The sequence below is a fragment of the Chelonoidis abingdonii genome, chromosome 1, assembly GCF_003597395.2.
Source record: "Chelonoidis abingdonii isolate Lonesome George chromosome 1, CheloAbing_2.0, whole genome shotgun sequence".
Lineage (NCBI taxonomy): Eukaryota > Metazoa > Chordata > Testudines > Testudinidae > Chelonoidis > Chelonoidis abingdonii.
The window spans coordinates 46,726,913-46,751,758 of NC_133769.1; the positions used below are offsets into that span (position 1 = coordinate 46,726,913).

The 24,846-nt window shown below is 40.3% G+C and overlaps 1 protein-coding gene and 1 long non-coding RNA gene across 4 annotated transcripts; both read right to left on the reverse strand.

The window, feature by feature from the left end:
• Positions 1–24,483, reverse strand: ING3 (inhibitor of growth family member 3). Of its 3 annotated transcripts, none has more exons than XM_075065415.1 (12): positions 24,343–24,483; positions 24,146–24,210; positions 17,804–17,904; positions 11,670–11,735; positions 10,650–10,746; positions 8,021–8,092; positions 7,531–7,650; positions 6,141–6,298; positions 5,606–5,796; positions 3,950–4,142; positions 2,435–2,473; positions 1–946 (listed from the first exon to the last, which is right to left on the reverse strand). In XM_075065415.1, the coding sequence occupies exons 3-12, from the start codon at positions 17,897–17,899 to the stop codon at positions 830–832; spliced, it is 1,149 nt and encodes a 382-aa protein (XP_074921516.1). In that variant the 5' UTR covers positions 17,900–17,904; positions 24,146–24,210; positions 24,343–24,483; the 3' UTR covers positions 1–829. The 3 variants fall into 3 exon arrangements, with proteins under 3 accessions (XP_074921516.1, XP_032652099.1, XP_032652100.1); XM_032796208.2 differs by having other exon boundaries at positions 24,139–24,210; positions 24,343–24,479; XM_032796209.2 differs by lacking the exons at positions 24,146–24,210; positions 24,343–24,483 and adding an exon at positions 18,070–18,160.
• On the reverse strand, positions 8,624–10,637 carry LOC142046772 (uncharacterized). Its single transcript, XR_012655787.1, has 2 exons — positions 8,739–10,637; positions 8,624–8,704 (listed from the first exon to the last, which is right to left on the reverse strand). It is a non-coding gene; the product is annotated as an uncharacterized LOC142046772 (long non-coding RNA).
• Positions 24,484–24,846: the final 363 nt, after the last annotated feature.

The window sequence follows — 24,846 nt, forward strand, 5'->3', positions numbered from 1 at the left end:
TGAGAGTGACATTAATTCTGAGGTTTTATTCTTTTCCAACAAAGTATGCAAAGCATCAATATCAACATCTGAGTTTCTTGGTTTTTGTTTTTTTTAAATTTTAACACCTAATACAATTCCAATTTAAAGGATTACTTGCACAAAAAAATAAACACATTTGGTATAAAAAATTTATCACTTTAACACCCTTTTTCTTATGATCTGCACCCTGTTCGGTGCAGAGACATATAAAGACTAATGGCACAAATCTGTTTTTACTCTACAGGAGTTTGTTTTTATGTACCCAAGTACTCTAGAGGACACCAGCCCGCTTTATACAAGAACCATTTTCTTCAGCCTGCTGAATTTAGTTTCACAAAGAAACAAAGCTATAAAGGCATTATAAAAACAACTGCCTTATATTCTTTTTAGATACACTGACTTTTTGCACCATTTATATACATACTGTTATATAACAGCTCTTGAGTAAAGTACATGCAGCAGAATATGCCTGTTGAATATAAAACATACATTTAAAATCTCCTCTTGTTAGAATTCTTTGAAGACTGAATTATTGTAGAATGCCCACTGCTCTGAGAAAATGGTTTGAGAGTACAAATGTCTGCATATGTTGGCCACTGGAAGAATCCAAGGCTAACAGGAATAATATTTATAACACATCGTAGTGCATAAATAATTTACTTACAATATTAAAACACAACTAGCAAAACTAATAGTTCAAGATCTTATGATTGCTATATTAATCCTTCTTTAAGTGGTTGCAAAATGTGATTTGTTAAAGTCCTCTATAAAATCTTTAGGATGTCATTTGTTTTCCAAATGAAGAAACTTATTTATGTCTACTGCCTCTTCTCTTCATTGCAGCAGTACACTGTGGACAGTACCATTTCCCTTTTGGTGCCTCTGTCAATCCAACACAGCCATAATGGAACCACTCTATTGGACACTATAAAACAAATATACAGAGAAAGTTTTATTGCACCTGTGGCAAGAAATGGATATTAAGTATGAAAACAGAACTGGCAAAATGACATCCTGTCCTCCACATAAAGTTACTAGCAACAATAAGACAGGCAAAAACAAGAGAGATGAATGAAAAAACTTCACTTCCTATAATAAGTACAGAAGATGATAGAAAATTTGAACCATCACACCTGGACCCATGCACCAAGAAAAAGGTAAAAATGTAAACCATGCTTAGAAAGTGCATTTTAAACAATCAAGCTATATGTTAAAGCATGGTTGAAATCATGATTTATCACTTTTTATAAAGGTCTGGGGAGTAAATGCGCTCTCTTAGCTTTTAAAAACAAATAGTTCAACTTGGATAGCCCATATGACATCAACAAGTAAAATAGCACTATACTAGAATGATATGAGTTATTTAAATATGTAGAATCTGACAATTCCTAAGAGAAACTAATACAAAAACACAGTAATAAAGGAGTAAGCAGTGACTGAACTGGCATACATATTTACTGACATTATACATTTAAAAACACAAGCACATTGAATTTCTACTTATGTCTGATGCTATGTCCATGTAGCTGCGCAGTTCGGATTACGGGGGTGTAAACTGCAGTGTAAGCTAGCATGCTGTGCTGTAACTCCACCACATGGATGTTGTGGGTGAGAACTAGAAGATATCTAGTTTGCATTAATGTAGTCCTCTTTAAACAGCACTATAGTAACATGAACTGGTAACTTTTACTTCATGCCTGCGGCATCCACATGGGAGAGTTACAGTACCGCATGCTAGCATGGGCTTCAATTCACAACCCTGCAGTCCAAATTGCGGGCCATGTAGACTATCCTTTACACTGTGATCAAACATCTTGTTCACACTGCTTTTATATTACCTCTGAATTTGCACTATTACCTGCCCCAATTTCTACTGTGTTACTCTTGATTTTGCTTTATTTATTCTTGAACTGCTGAGCTCTCTGGCATAGTTGCTCTGATTGTCACTTGTGTTAAGTGTCAGAATGCTCAATGACACACAGTGGAGCAGCATGAAATACAAGTGGTAGCAAGAATGAAGTAGCCAAGTGTGCAAACTCCACACACACACACACACACACCTGCTTACCAAACTTCTATAGGACCAAGAAGCAAACCATGGAGAACATGAGCCAGATGGACTGCAGACTAGAACTTGCGTTCTGGTCATTGGCTGCTACAAGTGCCATCACAAGTGCCTTTCAAGAAGTTTTGCTGGTTCTTCCTCTCCCGCACCCAATTTTTTTCTTTTCCAAAACAAATTCTTGAAAAATTACTAAGAGTTTTATCAGTTTTCATTTTAAACTGAAAACTGGAATATACAAGTCATTTTAGCCAGAGGAAAAAACGAATAAAAAACTACATCCTGTGTATGTGCACAATAGAACACCAAACAAATTCTTATCTCCCAAATCTTTAGCATTTTGCTACTTACATCTTGGTTATCGCAGCCCACCATTTCACCATAGGACACCTAGTTCAAGAATAAAATTCAAGCTATTAATACAGTAAATAATCAGCCTCTTCAATTACTGAATAATTCTATGGCAGTTTTCTTATATAAGCTCTGTAATAAACAACAACAGGATTCTGACAACCTATATGTTGCAATGACATTTATTTTCAACACTAGATTATTTAAGAGAGAAATAAATAATGAAGTCCAATTTGCTTGTCTTTATGCAAAAAGACAATGAAATTCATGCATGTCTCACGCTGGACATGAAAGGCCAGCACTCAGTGCTTCTAACATCTGCCTGAAACCTCAATAATGTCCATTCCACATTTGTTTATGATCAGTTTCCACTTTCAGATTCAAGAATTTCAACACAGTACCAAATGGCACACTTGTTTAAAAATACAAAACAAAACACAAACACCAACAGAAACACAATCAAATGTTTTCATTGGAATTTATAAAATTTTAGATGCATAACTATTAATCTTAGGTTGTATAAAAACCTACTTCTCTGAAACACAAATATGCTTGGATCATTTTCCCAGTTCTACCTCCCCAACCTTCCCTCTTATTTTAAGTAATAATGGACTTCCCAATCTTGTAGAAATCATCCAAAAACCTGAAAACAAAACTGATCAAATATAAGGGAAATTTACCTGACAAATTGCTTAATATTCCCAACTAGTAAACAAAGTGTGTTTAAACAAGTTCAGCATGTTAAATTAAGTGCATCCCTATAAAAAAGGGGGATGTGTGCCTTGTAAAGAGGCACCTTGACCAAGTTTTTGATGTATCCATTAGCGAAGTATCTAGAAAGCTTCACACATGAGAACAGTATTTATTAGCAATAGTGATTCAGTAGTCAACTCCATTATTCATGTCACTTACGAGTGTATATTGACAGCATTCTAGCCCTGGAATTCTTAACTGTTTCAGAAGCATAAAAGAAAAATTCCTAAAAAGCTACCTATCCACAATATCTTCAGAACCCCATCATAGTAGACGCCTATAGTGCCCATGGGGATGACTAAAAGCAACTGAAAAAAAGGGATAAGTTTTAAAATTTCGTCCTTGTATGCTTGAATATATCTGCCAACTGGAAGTACTACATGGCCATTACTAAGTACCTAACATCATTGTGATTTATACTTTTTTTCCTGACAACCTGAAGCAGGGGTAAACTATTACTGGCTATTCCAACAAGCAGTACCTACATATCGTCCGTCGCACTTTGGTTTTGTTTTAATTATAGTATACAATATGATTCTGGGCAACACAGAACAAGTATGTATACATTGTACTGTTAAAATAACAACCAAACACACAAAGTGATACAAAGAGCTGAACTGAGCTGAGATCCATCAATTAACTGAAACTACACAAGTTTCACACTTAAACTAACATTTATGGGCTGAAAGGCAAAATCATAGTGAAGCAGCGCATCTGTTGAGGAGCTGCTCAGTTTAAGACTTGTATATACAGAGCACTTACCTGATTACAAATGCAGTAACGTGGCTCATTTGGATCATAGGTCCAATCAACTTGGTTGTTAGAATCAGACTCTGGTATTGCTGCTGTTTGCTGAGATAGTTCTTGTGCTAAAGCAGACGATGAAGAACACGATGACAGAGATGAAGATGAGGATGATGATGAGGACTGCTGGCTTGAAGACTTGTTGTTGTTTCTGAAAAATGAATAAATATACTAAATATTTTCTGAAGTAAGACCTATTCACTCTACTGTCAACTCAATGAAATACGAGGAAACAAGGCTCAAGAGAGTGCTGGAAAGAATCTTTGATAAGATGCCCACAGGCTATAGTAATCAAGTGTCATTTTCGAACAGATTATATTCAGCAAGTAGTGTGAGTTCAGATAGATATGTTGCTTCTCTTTGCCAGAGAATAGGAGCGCCTTTGTATTCTGTATCCTTACAAAATGGGGGCCAATTATTCCAACTGATGGAATTTAAAGTGTTAAAGCTGCTCAATACAACTGACTCATACTTCACAATCATTGCACCGATGGCCTTCACAGGTCAATGTAAACAATACACATTGTTAATACACAAGTAACCAACGAAATAAATGAGATTTTGTATATAAATTAATCTATATTGCACATGCAATCTGTAACAAACAGCTGCTTTTTGAATAGTCATCTTCACATCCATTCCCCTGAAATAAAACCAACATCTACAACAAGCAGAAAAGTGATCTTTGTAAGCTATTTAAAGATAAGAAAAGCTGTTACTTAGACTGAGAATTGTAAACTGCGCAGTACTTGTATGCTAACTCACACCACAAAGAGAATTGTAATGTCAAAAGAAAACAAATTTAGCAGAGACCATGTTTAGGTACAAGTTAACAAACAGCCTGAACTACCAAGATCTCATTTTAACTCACCCATGACATGGGACCCCTGGTTCAATTCCCCCAGCTGCCTGATGAGGAGAAGGGATTTTAACATGGGTTTCCCACCTCTCAGGTGAGTGCCTTAACCACTGGACTGCAGAATCACTCTCACTCGCTCCCTATCCAAATACTTATTTAAATATTAATAAATAGCAGAACAGCTTCAACAGGAGAGACTGAGAAAGGCCCACATCAGAACGTCCCATAGTCCAGTGATTAGGGTACTCACTGGGTGGATGGCAAACATGTTCAAATCCATTCTCATCAAGCAGAGGGAGGAACTGAACTGGGATTTCCTAAATCTCAGGTGAATTCCCAAACCATTGGGCTAAATATTATAAAAGGGAAGTGCTGCTCCTTCTGTCCCCCACATCCCATGGTCGTTTTACATAGAGTTAGGTGTGCTTTGAGAATGCCCTACAGGTGAGACATGCCTATCTTCACTTAATTTAAGGATAGCACTGAGGCTAAGGCATTATATAGGTGCCTGGGCACCTAAACTGAGGCATTGTGCACACGCACAATGGCTGAAACTAGGCAGTTGAGAACTTCTACAGTGAAAAGTTTAGGCATCTTCAGTGCTAAGCAGCAGTTGAACAGGGGTTTTGTCAGACATGCCAAAATTTAGGTATCTAAGTCCTTTCTGGATCTGGGCCCTATATTTTAGAATTCTCCCCCCATTATCTGAACTGATGGATAACAAGCTAAACATAGCTGAACAAAACAGAACATACTTGCTTTTTCTACCACTCCGTGAATCTGTGGTTGATGAACTTAACGTTTGTGTTAATGTAGATGCCAGAGCTGATGATGAATATCCAGTTGAGTCTCTAGATAATGAAAATTCTCTCCCAAGTTGAAAGTCATTGTTCTTAAAGGCTTCATAGCTGGCTTTTAAGCTGGATGTTCTTCTTCCTTCCTTCATCTAAAAGAAACACTGATATTAGAATAAAGGATACTATACAGGTCCTATAGACCTATAGAAATCCCCATGCTATGAACAACCAGCTGTGCAAATATTTGATTTAAATGATAGCTACTATCCAGTTTACATTATGGTACAAACAGCCTAATGAGAAAAAGCCCACACCAAACCCCTCCTTTCCTGCAAGTCTTACGTCATGAAACCACAACATTAAGATAAGCATAACATTATGAGAAGTCAGCTGAAAAAGTGATCATGAGAATTCAAATCAAATAAAAGCATAAACCTTTCTCCATTGGACTGGATGGCAACTTCCTTAAGATATTTTATGGGGAGGTTGTTACCTGTGCTGTGGCTTGCACTGCTTGAGCTGCTGCCATGGTAATAGCACCAGCTCCAGATCCTGAAGATAATGAGCCCAGGTTATATGATGCCAGTGGCTGAGAAGAGTTTGCATTGTATGCATTGTTGGAAGAGGATGATGAATTACTGTTTCGACACCCTGGATGAACAAAACACTTATGAAATTCAAAGTGAAACTAAAAATAGCTTTACATTTAATAAGCAGAAAAAGTTACATATAACAACCAAAGATTAGAAACTTCTCTTAACTCATAACAATGCTACAGGAAGGGCTGGTCATGGCACCATTGCTTATTACAGTTTGATTTACCATCTTTGTTTACCCCTCCATTGCATATCAGGATAATGTGGTCTTGTGGAAGGGACTGTGTCTCATGTCAATCCTCACTAATCTCTCCAGTTAAGAAGCAGCGGCTGCTCTGTAATCTGAGTCCAGTACAATCTTTTAGTTCCAATTTTGAAGGCTACAGTACACGTCCTCAAAAAAGTGCAATTTAATACTACTGTAACAACTATACCATTCTTCAAAGCAAAACAAATCATATATCCAAGAAGATAAGGACTAGAACTTTAACACAATACTTGACTGCACTTGTGAATTAATCGCTTTGTAAAGAAAGTGCAGTTTCCTAATATTTAGCTACCATACACTTTACCAAAAGTAGCAGAGCATTAAAATAATAATAATAATAAATGACCATGAATAGTAGACTATTAAAAATAGCAAAGCACTAAATACTTAAGTTAGCAAAAAGAGTTAGAGATACCACAAACCTCACTTACAATTAAGTAAAAGTAGTCCATATTTACAAATCCACCTCTTTCCCTTGAAATAATGTTGCCAAGACCACACACTTTTCCTACAGACCATCAGCAGGCTTGATAAATATTATTCACAACATCAGGATCAGTTTACAAGCAATAGAGCTCAAATTAAAGGGAATAAAAGGCAGAAGCAGCAATGAAATTGATCTGTTTTGCCTATGACTCAAAACAGTTCAGTTAGAGCTTAATTTGATTACTGTGCTGACTCCTCCACTCCAAGGAAAGAGAGACTGTGAATGCACGCATCTTGAAAATGAATAGAAATTCAGAAAAATTCTGAAGTTACAGTAGATGTGGTAGCTTCCTTTCCTCTACATTAAAATATCTGACTATCCAACAAATGGATTGTTTCCTCACTGCTGTTAAATGGCAGGTCTTATCTGCTTCCTAACAGCTGTGGTCCTCCCCACCACTTCGAAAGTAAAAATAGTCAAACATTTTTTTCTCAAAGTGAAAAAAAAAATTTTGTGAATGAATTATAATTTGAAATTTTTACTGTCCCTCCTCCAAGAGGTATAATAAAATAGAATCTGGCATTTAGATTACCTGGTGTATTTTCTTTAGAGGCATCTGAAGTGAGAGTAGACAAAAGAGCTTCAGATTTAAACTTCTTTTCAGGAACGTGATCTGTTGTACTATGGTGAGAAGATGGATTATGCTTTCTTTCTGTACGGAAAAAAAAAAGTAACGTTTACTAGATTTGAAAGTGAATGTAGCACTCAAGAAAGTGAAGAACTCAATAGCCTTGACCATAATCTGGGAAAGAATAAACAGGTACTATAACCATAGAGCTCTATTAACTGACTTCAGTCCCAACAGAAAAACCCTGACATTTCATTCTTGGGCCGCCCTGGAACAAATATTAACACCACTAAGTTGTGCCAAATGCTGGTAGGGTTTCTGAAATGTAGGCAAACAAGGGTTATGAGGAGAACTCAGGAAATACCTAATTCTGAACAAAACATTATACATTTGAAATTTTTCACCAACACATGTAGTAAAACTGAAGATAAAATGTTCAATTCCAGAAACTTACTCTCTACTGGAGTGTGTGAATGGGCATGATGGTTATTCACTGGCTGTGATGGTGTATCCAGTTCCAGAGAACCTAATATCCAGTTAAAAAAGCAGGAAAATTTAAATGCCAGCCTCGAAATAATGCAGTGTAGCTAACTTTAATCTTTCAAGTCATCTTCACTTTCAGATATAAAATGCATCTTTAAGAGCTGTACAATACATAGAATAATTCCACAAAAACAGTTATACTCATTTTAGCCAGGAATCCTAGAGAAGAAGTTGGACTTCAAAGCACAGTCTATGTAGCTATTTTTAGAGCACCAGAACAAGCCCCACAAGCACAAGTCTGCTGATGCACACTGGGAGGAGTTTCCACTTTCTCCAAACCGCTAAATAGACAACCTTCAGTGTCAAGTGAATTTGAGACACCAAGGGACCGATCCAAGCCCATTGAAACCAAAGGGAACCTTTCCACTAACTACAATGAGCTTCAGATTGGGCCCCAGAAGTTGGAAGACTCAGATAAGCCATTTCACTATGCTGTACTTGCTAGTTTGCTCTGTGATAGTTTTATGATAGATCATGGTTTATTTGTGGTAGGTTTTTTTTTTTTTATAAAAAAAAAAAAAAAAAAAAAAAAGAAGAGGACCTTAGAAACAATACTTTTCAGTGTGTCCCAGAGGTCTCAATCCATTAAAAACCACTCAAAAGCCAAAATCTCTATTGAACTGGATAACGCTAGGACACAACTGCATCTTAAGGCAAACCTTCAGCTAGTATCTGCTTTTGGCTGGAAAAGAAAGATAAGTCCAAAAAAGGAAAAATTTCCAAGTTCAGGGAATAACTAAAGGATGCAGATCCTATATTTAAGACTCCAAGTTTCTTGTAGCACTAGACTTCAAGGAGGCCACATGATCGACTGCTAGGGGAGGCTTTATGACAACGCAATTGTTAAGACAATATACAAAATAGAAAACATTTGAGTGTGTTCAAATGTATGCAATGTCATTTTGATGGGCTGAAACCTATTCATCCTATCAATGTTATTACTACTTTAACTTATTTAATTACAGGACAACAGATTAGATTCTGAAAAGTTGTCTAAATAATCCAAGAAAAGAAACTATAGTTCAATAATTACTCTACCACTTCCACCATTTCTTTTTTTTAAATGTAGATATTTGGGAATGAACACAGCAGTGCTCGGATGATTGAGACAAACCCAATGAATTCATTTTAACAGGACAGGACTAAGCATCAGAGTTACATTTTGAGGATATTCTTGGTATGCTAGTATTACTCATGTAATGAACTAGCTCAGTGCTTGCCCTCTTGTGAACACTCAACTATATATCTTTATTCTTTGGTCACTTAAATACTTGAACCTTTGACATTTCATTTTTGAATACGTGGTAAGAAAGTTGAGATATAAAACCTACCAAAGCACATTTTGATTTCTAAATATTTAATATTCAGTTTTGTCATGAGTAAGAGAAAGCTCATCTTTCTGATCCCTCTCTCATCTGACTTAAGTTACTGTCTTACTAGTTCTAGGATTGAAGGAAGCAGATGTTGAATCACTGTTCCACAATTAAAACAGTAATTTTCCTATAAGATTTACTGTAGTTGTATTTAGTCATTTAAGATTTTATACACATTGTCCTACTGCAAGCTAAACAAAACAATTATCTTTTACTGTAACTGTCAAATTGTTTCCCAAAATATATAAAACGGGTTTAGTGTCGTGTTCTTCCGGGAACAATAATTGCTACTATTAGACTGTTTATTAAGCATTTGATTAGCAACAAATCTAGCAAAAAGCATTATGTATCAACATGAAGTATTAAGTCCAATCAATGAAAAAAGTAAAGTTATTGCCCAAAGACAGACTGGAGCTTAAGTTTGATAATCAAAGAAAATTAGAGGGCTTTTTTTGTAGAATAGTTACCCCAGTGCACTCTGTAAAATGCCTTTGGGGGTGTAACAACTTTGAGGAAACCCAGAGAAGAAATTTAGCCAACGAGGCATTTCTTTTAACCACTTCTACTGCCATTCAGCACCCTTTACAAAAATGGACATAATGCTAGTTTTCGTTTTAAACTTTGGGTCACGTACACTATTCAGTCAATGAATCTAGGATCTTAAGTACAGGTGAGCAGCTTGTCTGCTCTGGACAAGTGAAGCGTTTGATTGGCCTGAGTTTCTGGACAGTAGAATTTTCTAGAATAACCAGTTTTTTAAAACTTAAATTAATAACACATTTGATTTACATAGCAAATATAAATTTTCAGTTGTACAAGATTATATGTTATTATAATTATTATTGATGCATGATTCATATTACCTGATACATTTAATAGATAATGCCTTAGCTTAACTTGATTTGGACCTAGTGATATAAGAAACCAACCACCTTCTAGTTCTCAGAAAACTAAAATAGTAACATGGGGGTAATGCCTAAGCATATAAAGATGTTTTAAAAAATTAGATAGGGTATGAATCTCTTTTTAAAATATAAGAAACAAAGCATTTAAGTTTAAACTCAAAACAGATCTTGGAAACAAGCAGAAAAACTGCTAACCTTTAGCAAGATCTTCTTTTGACAAACAAAATGTTACTTTCTTCAACAGATAATGGCGTATACTTACGTCTTTCTAGTATTTCTGTAATCCCAGCATTATCTGCCTCAAGTTCCATTTTAAATTTAGCTAGTTCTTGGTCCAACTTTCTCAAGTGCCGGTCTACCTGTTTTAAAGCAGATCAATGATGACCTCCGAAACTTGAAATTGTTTAACAGTGATAAAACTCTACAACCCTTCAGAGAATTTAAGAGTTTTGAATATTTAATGGGATACATTAGAAGAATGAAGTTTGATAGACTTCAGTGATGTAGGGACTTACAAGAGGAATCTGCATAATACAGTGCCTTAAGAAAAAGCCACTGCACTTAAAAACTGTCTTCCATCTGTAATCATACAGGACAACCAACAATATATGTCACTGTATTAGCAGATTAAAGCTATTTTAGCAGTTATCAACTCACCAAGATAGTTTAAGATTATAAATCCATGAAGAAAACGGCAAAGAGAACAGCAGAGAAGAAATCATTAAATGCCTTTATAACATATTGTACAGGTTTTCAGTTTGCTTATTTTGTACCCCACGGGATATATAATAAGCATATGTAAGACTCTGCCAACCCACACAACACATTAAAAAGGCACTTATCTGATTTATCCTCATCTTCCCCATATTATTCTGTTAATGGAGTTAGAATCTTAAATAATTTTGTATTTAAAAAGTATAAGTTCAACATTACAACCATAATTAAAGGTTTGTCTTGTGCACACATGCAATGAAAATTCATTGATGTGTTTCCAAAAAGAGAGCACGCGCAAGACAGTCCATCGTTCACCCACACCACTATACTTTTTGCATAAAACAGAACATTTTAAATGAAGTGGAAACATGGGTGTTTAAGTTGTAACTGTGACTTTCACTTTTTAAAACAAGTTGAGTTTACCTTTCATACATTACTATAGTAACAACTTTTTTGTTAATACTTCTGTAAAGTGCAGGCAAGCTAATAAAAGGGTCCCCCATATGACAAAGTTTAGATTTCCTTGAGACAAATCATGTTATTCACTTTAATCCCTTTGTTTACTTACCAAGTCATAAATCTGATTTGCCAATTGTACTTTCTCATCTGCATCTTCCAAAGCTTTATAGTAATCCTGAAAAGAGATTTTTGTAAAATGATCAAAATAACTTGAGTGGTTCTTCTATGAATAATTACTGAATTCCTCATTTTGATTTATATTTCATAATGAATTACAGATCCGATAAAAATTTACTGCTTAGGCTTTAAAAAATATTCTATAAAGACAAGTCTCTCAACGATTAATTCACCTACATTTTTAAGTGATACCTATTTGACATTTCTCATCTTTTCTAGATCAAAAACAGAACAGAACAGAACCCGGGTATGAAAAGTGCTGAGGTATTCTTCCAGCTATATTATGGTGTCATTACACAAGTTAGCTTGCTGTGAGAAAGCAAACCTGGGCCAGCTTGTTCCACTCTATATTAACACATACATAAACTGATAGAATAAGCTAATATCCAGCATGTTAAATTTTGTGCCATTTCAAAAGGATCTTTTTAAAAAAGTGAATAATTATCACACATTGTAGATTGCTTATTGGTCTTCTACAATAATATGTTCCACACCCTAGCCACTCAAAAAGCAAATTAAATAAAGCTTGAAGGGAGTTACATTCATCACAGAAGTCTGGTCTACACTACAGTTAGGTTGACGCAAGGCACTTATGTTGACCTAACTTTGTAAGCGTCTACACTAAAACGTTGCTCCCGTTGATGTAACTCACCCACTACTTCAACTTAGTAACTCCACCTGCAGGAGAGGCATAGCGCTTAGGTCGATTCTGACGCAGTAAGGCCGACACAGAGTCAGTGTAAACACTGCATTGCTTACTCTGACTTTAGTGGCCTCCAGGAAGAGTCCCACGATGCCCCACCTATGACCAATCTGGTCACCATTTAGAATTTTGCTGCCCAGAGGCCAGGTACAGAGGTACATGCCCCTCCCCTTTTAAAGCCCTACGAATTTTTTAAATTCCATTTTCTGTTTGCTCCACATGGAGAGCTCATCTAGCAATTGCCCAGCTGAACATGCTGGCTACACGCTGCAGACACGCTCCTGTCTGGAGTACACAGGAGGTAGTGGATCTCAAGAGTCTGTAAGGAGAAGATGATTTGCAGGCACAGCTCCGATCCTGCTACAGAACGCCGTATATCTACGATCAGATCGCTTGGGGCATGGACGAGAAAGGATACAAGAGGGATCAGAAGTACCGCATGAAAGCCAAAGAGCTGCAGCAGGCACACCAGAAGGCATGGAGGGCTAAGTTGCACTGATGTGGAGCTGCAGATGTGCCACTTTTACAAAGTGCTGCTTGCCATATTCAGCGGCCCACCACACCAGAAGGATACTTCAGGGTAGCTGGTGTCACAGGCCTCCAGAGTGAACAGTGAGGAGAAGGCGTTGGATGAGAAAGAAGAGGAGGAGGAGTATGGGGGACAGTCAACTGGGGACTCCAGTGGTGCAGAGAGCCAGGATCTGTTTTTGACTCCAGAGCAGTCAAGCCAGTCCCTACAGCCCAGCACGGGCGAGCCTCATGCAGAGGAAAGAACTTCTGGTAAGTATGCAGTTTGTTTTAATATTGAAGGACATGTCTGTCCATTTACTCACGCAGGAAGAGGTAGTGAAATAACCAACTGAGGTAGAGTCATTGCTTCTCATTCCCATGTACAGTGGAAAGGGTCCTGCAGAACAGTTTGTTCATGGGTACTGGGATGCCCTCTGAATACTCCACAGAGTTCTTGAGGAAACTTTCCTGGAGGTAGTCTGTAATCCTCTGATGAAGATTTCTGGGGAAGGCTGCCTTATTTCTTCAACTGTGGTAGGACACTTTCTGACACCACTCAGCAATTACTTCAGCAGGCAGCATTGCCGCACCCAGGTTAGCGGCATACGGTGTGCAGCCGGATGCGTGTAGAAGCTGTTCCGTTTCAACCTCCATTACACTCAGGAGTACAACATCAGGCAAATAACCATCGCCTGTGGAAAACTGTTCAACTGCCCTGTCCATATATATTCATGCCCAGGAACAAGAGGAGTGAGTTCAGTATACCACATTTCCATTTATCTTGTGAATACACTCACAATAGTACCTCTGTGCACTGTATCTTTTGCAGCTGGAAATCGTGGTCTTGTGGTTCTCTCCATCCACACCAGTGGAGTGGCTCAGCCAGATAAGAAGGTGAAAGAAGAGGACATGGGATGACATGTTCCAAAAGAGAACCTGCAAGCCTCTGGTGCTTTACATACCTAGTAGAGGGCTTGGAGGATCACCCTTGAGGATAGCATGGACAGGGATAGAGTGGAGAGGAAAAACGCACAGGAAAAAGAGAGACACGCAGTAGGAGATGCCAGCGCTTTTCTAGTGCAAACAGACATTCTGGAGACTCTTGTTGACCTTAAGCATGGATCTGTCGAACCTGGTCTCCCTCTGCAGCCCATTGATAACTGCATTCCAGAACCTCCCTATTCCCCACTCCACATTCTATGTGACATCTGGAAATACAGTGTACCCGTACTACTCCACCCCAGGGGACATCACAGACTATAACGGCTGCACATACACTGACCTGAGACACATGCAGTTGGTGAATGTGTTTGTGAAATGAAAATGACAGTTCTTTCCCTCTCAAAAAGTTCTTTTCCCTCTACTTATAAAATTTCATTCAGTTAGAAATATGTCTGTCTGCATAGGTTTGGAAACTTAATTCATCTTTATTAATTCACAATATAGGGTGGTTGTGACTAACATCATTCACAGATAACAGCAAATGGTGCATTTGCAATGTTATTTTACTACACACTCATTACAAGGTTCACATTAGGGTGCAAAAAACACACAAACCAAACCAAAAAACAATAAAAAACCCCAAAAACTCAAAAAACAATGCCAGGCAGAGCACACTACAGCAACACACATTACTGTGGCTCACTATTAAAATGGTCTTTCAAAGCCTCCTTGAGATGTTTTGCAGCTCCCTGCTGAGCTCTTCTTATAGCCCTGGTATCTGGCTGCTCAAAATTAACAGACAGTCACTCCCTTTTCTTCACAGTAGGCAGCTATAATCATTGAGGTTTTTTTCACTGAGGTCTAATCTCAAGTAGATAGTACCAGCCAAAAGGCCAAAGACACATTTAACAGTCATTCTACATCTGCTGAGCCTCTAGTTGAAGTACTCTTGGCTGCTGTCGAGGTGACCAGTGTACTGCTTCTTGAGCCATGGGAGTAAGGGGTAGACTGGGTCTCCCAGGATCACTATTGGAATTTCAACATTCCCATTGGTAATCCTCTGGTCTGGAAAGAAAGACCCTACTTTCAGCTTTCTGAGCAGGCCTATTTTCTTAAATATGCACGCTTCATACATCTTCTCTGACCAGCCTGTGTCGATGTCGATAAAACATGCCTGGTGATCCACTAGTGCTTGCAGTACGATAGAAAAATAGTCCTTTCTGTTGATGTACTCTGTGGCAAGGTAGTTCAGTGCCAAAATAGGGATATGCATGCCATCTATCACCTAACCACAGTTCAGGAACTCCACCTCTGCAAAACTATCCGCTATGTCCTGCAAATTGCCCAGAGTCAGAATCCTGTGTAACAGGATGCGATTAATGCACACGTGCATCACAGCAACCCCCACTTGGATTTCCCAGCTCTGAACTGACTGCTGCCTGATGTGGGCAGCAATCGAGCATTGCCTACTTTCACACAGCTCTTACCAATCTCTTCTCCACTATCAGTGCAGCTCTCACTCTGGCACTGCTGCACCAGAGGCTGGGGCAAGCTCTGCACACTCTTCCAGGAATGTGGCCTTGCACAGCCAAAATGCTTCAGCCACTGCTCACCGTCCCAGGCCTGCATAACAACGCGATCCCAAAATTGGTGCTCCACTGTCCACAGTTCCTCCATGAATGCCAACAACAACCTTGAATTGTGTCTTTCTATGTCCCACAGCAAGCTAGGCTCCAAGGAATCGTCATGTTCCTCACAGCTCCACTGGCAGATTGCAAATACTGCAGGATCAGGCTTGTGCTCACAATGCTCATCACAAAAGCGCAGAGCTGTGCAGGATGCATGCTTCTCACAGAGATGACAGACAGGCAGGTTCGCAGGGCTTTTGAAACCGGCATGAAATATTATGGGATGTAAATAGAATTATGGGATGGCGAGAACTGCATCATGGAACGTTGAAACCATGTTCCTAGTCACCCCTGCATGATTTGTTTGCCCCCAGGAGTCACTGCTTTTCCAAAGCATCCTGCGCTAGATGGTGGCAACTTGCACAATGGGATAGCTACCCATGTTGCACTGATCTCTGCATCGATGCAAGTGCTACTAGTGAGGATGCGCACGCCAACACAAGAACATAGTGTGGACATGCAAAAGCGAATTAATTACTGCTGCGGCTGTATGTCAATGTAACTTAGGTCAACTTAATTTTGTACTGTAGACTTGCCATGAGGCCCTGTCTATAGTAGACAACTGCACTGATTTAACTAAATACGTTTAAAATTGATCTAGTCAAACTAGTATAAACCCCTAAAAACAGGCACACTTAAAATCTGTTTAAGCCTTGCTTATCAAATTAGCTGTATGTTTAAACTTTACACAGGGATTTGTACCAGGTTAACTAGACATATTTAAAATCTACGTTTGTTAACCTAGTGCAACTTTCTAGCACAAATACTTAGCTGCCCTTCTCGGGAAAAAAGGTCCAAGAGAATCTAAAAACTATCCTGCTTAGCTGAATATATTTGGTGAAGTCTTGGCCCCGCTGAAGTTAATGGAAAAACGTCCACTAACTTCAATGGAATCAAGTTTTCACCCTATTGCAAAGGATTCCATTCATGTTAGTTAAGGAACAAAGAGAATTCAGAAGACCTTCAGCTTCTTGGTATCAGATGAACGTGGTCTCATTACATATTTACATGTGGGTTTTCTATCTAAACCACTGAAGCTGACATTCTCACTTCATCAGCGAAAAAAGCATAGAACCAAAACACCACTAAGGTCTGGTCCACATCCAAAAATTACACTGACCTAACTACATCACTCTGGGCTGTGAAAAAATGTCATTTAGTGAGGACCAGACACAAGATCCATGGGAGAAAAATCTTATGGACCTCAGGTCATCCAGGGCAATGAGTGGGTTATGCTTTTATAACCTTGATCCCTGACTGATTACGGATAAATTGAGTTTCATCTTGGGGAGCCCTGTGCTACCTAATTAGGTCAACTTAACTGCCACTGTGGTGCAGTTAGGTCGACAGAAGAACTCAGGTGGATTACCTATGTGGATGGAAAAACCCTTTCTGTGAATATAAGAAATACCTTCACTACAGTGGCACTGCTGCAGCATCGCAGGTCTGCAGTATAGACATGGCCTCGGTGTTCCAAGCAGGGCTAAGAAACTCCACAAGCTGAAACTCAATTTATCTGTAATCAGTTGGGACTGAAGATTATTTGGCTCCCATGAAAGTATAGCCCACCACAACCCTAGATGGCCTAAGGTCCATAAAAAAATTTCCCCCATGGATCCTGGGTCTGGTCCTCACCAAATGTCTCTTCAGATACTTTCTGGGTAAAGGATCACCCTATAGCAATTCAGCTCCATCTAAAGGTTGGCAAAGAATACAACCCATTGGATGTAATACGAACACTGACATCATTGAGGGGTGGAGTAAAGGTGACCCCCAACTTACATAAGGGTTTCTGAAGCATCTAAGGGAAGATGCTTCTACTAAGGCTTAGCACAAGTCCCTCCAGAGAAAGCCAGGCCATTTATTCTGTTTCATCCCTTACACGTATGGGAGCAGGGGGACTGAGAGAAAAAACAAGGTGAGATGATGTAGCTCTTGTTATTACTGATCACCATATTAATGACCTGACTGGCTGATGTCACTTCATATTCCTAGCATTTCTAATGAACACTAAACTGTACTGACAAAAAAAAATGGAGGAAAACTTCTTGATTAGTGCTAACTTTATTTTTCTTAGAAAGTGCAATTTTCCACACTCAAAGCCTAATTCAGGCCACAGTTCTCAACACTTTACAGTCAAAATTAAGGGAAATTAATATTAAACTACCAATCTCTGAGTTGTATATTTTTTTTAAACATGACCCACTCCTGTAATGTCCTTACCTTTTTGATTGACGTCATTTGCTCTTCTCTCCATTCAGGTTTGTTTTTCTTTGCATTCATAAAAAATTCATTTACTCTTTGTTCTAGCTGATCCATTGCATCTGCAGCACACAGAAGATGAAAAGAGTGTTAGGATCTTACATATACAAATGCTATGTATTTTGTACAGGGTGGTGAGTTTTTTCTTAAACCAGGGAGAATTGGCATCTTTTATCAAAACTACTAGAAAAAATATAAGTAGCTGAGCGAGGGAGAGAATTATTTACCTTGCAATTCTGCTTCTTGGAAGTCATTTGGGTAGGATTCTCACTCCAGGATATTGTGCTCTCCAGCATGAGACAAGCAGGGCTCCAAGTTTTAAAGGTTTTTTTTTGTCCCTAAGACCAGTGGCAGCAAGCTGAAACAAGCCCCAAACTCCTCACCCAGCTTTAAACTGCTGACTTTGGAACTTTCCAGCCAATTACAATTTGAGCAGGAAACAAAGTATCCTCCTAAGAAATAAAGTCAGATACAAAACCAAATAATTTAAAAATTAGTGCCTCAAAAAAGTAGAGCAATAGACAGAGAAGAGAAAAAACCACCACCTTCAAATCAAGTTCTTCTCCAACCATGTGAGGGAGTGGGAAACTATGTGAAAGTCCTGCCAGAATGGTATCCTCAATGAAGTAGAATTGTGAAGTAATTCCCCATTCTTGCCAGATACCACCCAAGGAAGGATTCAGACTTATTGACATCTACAGCTTGAGATAAGTCACAAAAGGAAAAGCTACAGCCACTAATTCCACAGCCATCAAAACGGACAAGGAAAATGCCTTGTTTGGTTCATTTATTAAAACAAAGGAATGGAAATATTCCAAAAGCATCAAGCTTAATACTTCAGCCCAGGTAGTATTTAAACAAACAAAAGCATTTGATCAGCTAAAATAGGGGACAGCCCTCCCCACAAAAAAAATAAAATAAAATAAAATATCAAGAGGGCAAGAAAAGTTCAGGTTTCCTTATTTTGGAATTAGATTCTGCAAGACCTAGAGACCGACAGGCCAAATCCAAGTTACAGCATTTGGTAAAATGTATGGAACAAGGACAATGTGACTACTTTGCACATGATCTGAGATAGAAACATTTTCAGGTGCGATAGCTGAGGTCACCCTGCCTCAACAACATGAACCATGGCCACACACTTCCAGTTTAAGGCCAGCCACTTGCAAAATACAATCTCACAGCTCCAATTGCTGGATTGTGCAGAAAATGGAGTCAAATAAAATATGAAGCAGAACTGGCTTTCTAAGGGATTTAGTCACTCCATGTAAAACCCCCAGAGATCTTTTGGCATCCAGCATATAGGAAAGAGTCTCACAAAGATGGGCACGAGCCCTGGAAATAGTGCTGGAAAGATGAGAGGCTCACCAGTATAGAACACTGACAACATCTCAGAAAGGGGTCTCACATGAGTCTATAGCACAATCCTCTAAAATTCTAGTCAACTAAAGCCTGATGTCACAACCAACATGAAAGTCAACTTTCATATAATTAAACTGGACTCATATGTACTAAATGGCTCAAGAGGAAACGTCATCCGTTTTTTTCAGACCTAGCTTAAAGAGACCCCAAAGAGTGTCAAGCTCTACAAGAACCTGACAAGCGGCTGCAGAGACAGCAGTTTATCTGAAAAAGCTAACACATAGACCGAGACTGAATAAGCCTTTAATTGAACTCAAATAGAAGAAAAATGTAGTCAAGTAGTTTCTGTGCAGGGCAAATCAAGGGATCTATGCATGTCTATGTGTATACCAAACAATTTCCACTTGCTTTTTAAAATCCTTTGGGGAAATGGCTTTCAAGATACCAGGGAGACAATATGCCACTATATATTAAGGGCTTTTGAAAATCTAGTCTTACAGCCCAGACAACAATGGCTCATGACCAATATGCCCAAAGGTCTTATTCTCCCTTTCTCACCAGACAACAATGGCTCATGACCAATATGCCCAAAGGTCTTATTCTCCCTTTCTCACCAAGACAATAAATGTATTCAAAGGAATAAAGTGACCAGCTATCTAAATACTTCAGAACCATTAAAAAAGCCAGCTTTTTTGCTTGTTTAGTATCTTTTGGCCTCAGCTGATGTTCACTGTGAAACCAAGTTCCCTTGAAATCCGTCATGGTTATAGAAGGTTGCTTTTGAAACGGAGGTTTTCCCTTCCCTCCTTTATGGGAGGTGGCCCAAGAGAATGAAGGGTGGCCTTTCCATCCTTTGTCTTCTTAAGTCCTCAAAAGAGGTCTGGTACAGGATACATCCTCCAACTTTTTCTTGATCCTCTGATAGCTACCCTTATGGGTCAACTTTTTAAAAGGTTATGGCGCTTCTCCTGGGTAAAGGATTCTACCAGGGCAGAGGCATTTTCCAGACATTGCCCTTTGGCTATATAGGCCTGGTAATCCATGACTTGAAGGACTGAAGTTAAAGACTTTAAACAGTTCACTTGAACAAATTCCCATGCTGAGGCTCAGGAGTCTGTTCACCATTCAGCTGTTCTTTGCTCTGGCCATGACTGCCTCACACGGGGTGACGGGCGAAACAGCCAGCCATGTTATACTTTTTCCTAGTAACTACCTAGTAATGAGAGGTCCTCAGTCCCCCAGGTCAAAGATATGGTGCAAGAGTAATTTTAACTGTAACAGAAGGGGGGTCCTGGCCCAGGTATGTCTCAGTTGTGGCTCCTGTAAATTTCTAAACCAGCACCAACTCAAGTCAGCTGACTTACACAGCAGTTTTAAAAGTTCTGTGAATGTGGGACCCTAGCACTGAGTCACTGTCTTGCCACATCCCAACAGTCCTCTGGTCTATCTGTGATGTCCAACTAGCAGCTATGATCACAAGCAGCTGGACTAGAACAGAGAAGAAGAGTGCCTGGAATTTCTACAATGCTTTGGGAGGCTTTGACACCAACTGCACAAGAATCACTGGGGTAACCAAGGTCTGGGTCAAAGTTTTTTCTGTTGACTCCCAGAACACTGAGGCTGATCTTGGTATAAATATGCACTAACTGTGTGAAGAGATTCACCAGCTTCCAAAGCAGCACCTAACCATGAATAGAAGAAAGATATTTGTGGTCTCAGTCTGAAGCTGCCCAAGTCAAAAGGCTGCTGGTTTTCTTTTGGTGCCACCTATTGACATTTTAAGGAGAAGCAATGCTTTAATTAACATGCCATAATTCAGTACCAATGACTTCAAGCCATGAAGCCTAGAGAGCACTAAAGCTGAGACACAGCTCAGAGTCCCTGGTTTTAGAAGGCTGGTTCAGCATGCTTCAACACAGACTGTGAAACTGACCAACTAGACTCACCAGGCAACATGAAGTCCCAATGCTCACAGATCAAGACTGGCTCAGGCTTTTACTTCAAAAGCCTATGGTCTGACCTATTGCTAGACTTAAAAAATCTTCAGGGTTCTACCTCAAGGTGATGTTCCCCACCATACTTGAGTTAACTGGGTTACATCTGCAAACTGATTTAACACATTTACACTGCATGCCCAAACCAGTTAACTTACTCATCCATTCCAGGGCTGGTCTACACTACGGGGGGAAATCGATCTTAGATACGCAACTTCAGCTACATGAATAACGTAGCTGAAGTCGAATATCTAAGATCGGATTACTCACCCGTCCTCACCGCGCGGGATCGACGTCCGCGGCTCCCCCTGTCGATTCCGCAACTCCATTGGGGTTGGTGGAGTTCTGGAATCGATATAAGCGCGCTCGGGGATTGATATATCATGTCTAGATGAGACGCGATATATCGATCCCCGAGCAATCGATTTTAACCCGCCGATACGGCGGGTAGTCTAGACGTAGCCACAGACTGTCTCAAGGATGTATTCTGATGCTACTGAGTTGTCTTCCTCCCTTTCTGAGGAATCAGACAACATACTGTAACTCAAAGTAAAATTATTTAAAGCATGATGCTTCACAGATTTGTCACAGAGAAAGCAGAGGCTTTGTGAAGTACTATGCCAAAAAAGACCTAATCATGGCCAGAGATCTCTCTGGGGTATCCTGTCACAGAAGCCCTACAGGCAACCAGTGGTCAAGGGAGTCCAAAAGGCAGCGGTCCTGAAAACAAAAAAAGAAGGGCTGTCGGTTAATCGCAGTTAACTCATGCGATTAACTCACAAAAATTAATCATGATTAATCGCAGTTTTAATTGCACTGTTACACAACAGACTACCAACTGAAATGTATTAATATTTTGGATGTTTTCCTACATTTTCATATACATTGTATTCTGTGTTGTAATTGAAATCAATGTGTATATTATTTTTACTACAAATATTTGCACTGTAAAAATGATAAACCAAAGAAATAGTATTTTTCAATTCATCTCATGAAGTACTGTAGTGCAATCTCTTTGCCGTGAAAGTACAATTTACAAATGTAGATTTTTTTTGTTACATAACTGCACCCAAAAACAAAACAAAGTAAAACTTCAGAGCCTACAAGTCCACTCAGTCCTACTTCTTGTTCAACCAATTGCTAAGACAAACAAGTTTGTTTATATTTATGGGAGATAATGCTGTCCTCTTCTGTTCTCTCTTTCAGGCGACACTGTAAATAAGGTGTTCTCACGGCACTGTTGTAGCCAGCACTGCAAGATATTTACATACCATATGCACTAAAAATTCTTATGTCCCTTCATGCTTCAACCACTATTCCAGGGGACATGCGTCCATATTGATGATAGATTCTGCTTGATAACAATCCAAAACAGTCCAGACCGACGCATGTTTGTTTTCATTATCTGAGTCAAATGCCACCAGCTGAAGGTTTTTATTTTTGGTGGTTTGGGTTCTGTAGTTTCCGCATCTGAGTATTGCTCTTTTAAGACTTCTGAAAGCATGTTCCACTCCTCATCTCTCTCAGATTTTGGAAGGCATTTCAGATTCTTAAGCCTTGGGTAGAGTGCTGTATCTATCTTCAGAAATCTCACATTGGTACCTTCTTTGTGTTTTGTCAAATCTGCAGTGAAAGTTGTTCATTCTTAAAATGAACATGTGCTGGGTCATCATCCGAGACTATAATAACATGAAATATATGGCAGAACGTGGGTAAAACAGAGCAAGGGGCACACATTTCTAAAGACCGCTACTGCACTCGACCCAAGGTTTAAGAATCTGAAGTGCCTTCCAAAATCCTGCAAATGTACACAAACTTGTTTGCTCGATTGTCTGAACAAGAAGTAGGACTGAGTGGACTTGCAGGTTCTAAAATTTTACATTGTTTTATTTTTGAATTCAGTTTTTTTGAACAAAAATCTACATTTGTAAGTTCAACTTTCATAATAAAGAGATTGCACTACAGTACCTGCATTAGGTGAATTGAAAAATACTATTTCTTTTGGGGTTTTTTATAGTATAAATAGTTGTAATAAAAAATAAATATAAAGTGAGCACTGTACACTTTGTATTCTGTTATAACTGAAGTCAATATATTTGAAAATATACAAAACATCCAAAAATATTTAAATAAATGGTATTCTATTATTAACCGTGATTAATCACGATTATTTTAATTACATGATTAATCACAATTAATTGTTTACATGACCTGACAGCCTTAAAAAAGTAAACATAGGGACTGAGCCATAAGTGGACAGCAAAAATGAATACCAAGAAGCTACCTAAAGAAGTATGGATGCCTGACAAAGCACAGGCAGGGTGCCAGCAGAAGTGGCAGGGGACTTGCAGGGAGCTGCTTCACCAAGCATGGCCAGGAAGGAAGGTTTCAGAGGCTTCACATTGCCTCCTCCTAGGCGAGGGTGGCAGCTGAAGCTCCAGTCCGCTGCCAGGGACTTGAGGGCCAGAAATGCAGTTTGGGAAGCGCCACCTTGCCTTGCCCTAGGGAGCAGCACAAGACCCAGCAGTGAAACTCCAGCCCATTGCCACAGGGCATCTGGAGACCCGAATGCAACCCGGTGTCATTTCAGCTCGCCTGGCACCGCGGGCTGCTCGGGATCACGAGGCAGCCGGTGACGGAAAGGAAACAGTTCGGCACATTTCCGCCGAGCACGCTCCGCCCCTCGCTGCCTGAGGAGCCCCGGCTGTTTCCCAGCCCCACGCGGACCCTGCGCTGCGCGGGCTCCCGTCCTGCCGCTCCCGCCGGCCGCTCGCTGGGCAGGGGAGTCCCCCTAGCCAGGCCCGCAGTGCGCTCCCCGCTCCAGGCCGGCTCAGCCCCGGGTGCCAGCCCTGGCCGCTCCCGGGAGCGGGTACGAGTTGCGCTGCCTCCGGCGGGCCCGCAGCGCCTGGGGCTGAGCGCGAGGAGGCGGGGCTCACGTACTCTGCACCTGCAGATCCATCTCGCGCATCTCGGTGAACCTGTCGCGCAGATCCATGGGTAGCTGCTCGATCACTGCGGGGACACAGAAGGGAGGGGGGAGAGAGGAGTCAATCACCGCCATGGCAGGGGGAGGGGGAGCCCCCGCGCTGTCGCCCCCGCCCCGCCAGGCCACCCGGGCGGGATCCCTGCCCCGCGCACACTCACTTTCCAGATAGTCCTCCAGGTACAGCATGGCGGCGGCGAGGCCAGCGCTAAGGGGCTTCTCGCTAACGGGGGATCGTCCCTTCCAATATGGCGCCGCCGCCAACAACACCAGCAGCTCCACTCGGCGAAAACAACATTGGCGGGGGACGGGGCTCGCTCCGGCCCTGCGCCGATTGGCTGCCTGAGCCTCTGACGTACGCCGCGCCTGGCGCCCGCCCGCAGCATCCTGGGAAACGTAGTTGCCATGTGAAGGAGGGGGCAGGGACTACATGTCCCACAATGCACCGCTAGCAGCAGCTTCTCTCCTGGATTGAGGGGCGGGGCCACGCAGTGGTGCCGCTGCGTTCATGGTGGCTGGCAGGGGCAGTGGCGCGTGGCGCGGCCGTCTCAAGCCCTGGGGAGCTTTGCACGGGCGCCGGCACTGGCCCCTGCGCTCAGCCCGTGCCCAGGCTTGGTGTCACGCCAGTCTCATGCACTAGGTTCCAATGCCAGTCGCTCGCTTTT

Excerpts from the sequence above, each read along its gene's own strand:
- ING3 (XM_032796208.2), bottom strand. The coding sequence starts at position 24,370 with ATGCTGTACCTGGAGGACTATCTGGAAA. Across the intron at positions 17,905-24,138 it reads GATGGATCTGCAGGTGCAGA|ATGCAATGGATCAGCTAGAA; the intron begins GTACGTGAGCCC and ends TGTGTGCTGCAG. Across the intron at positions 8,093-10,649 it reads TACAGAAATACTAGAAAGAC|GTTCTCTGGAACTGGATACA; the intron begins GTAAGTATACGC and ends ACTGGATATTAG.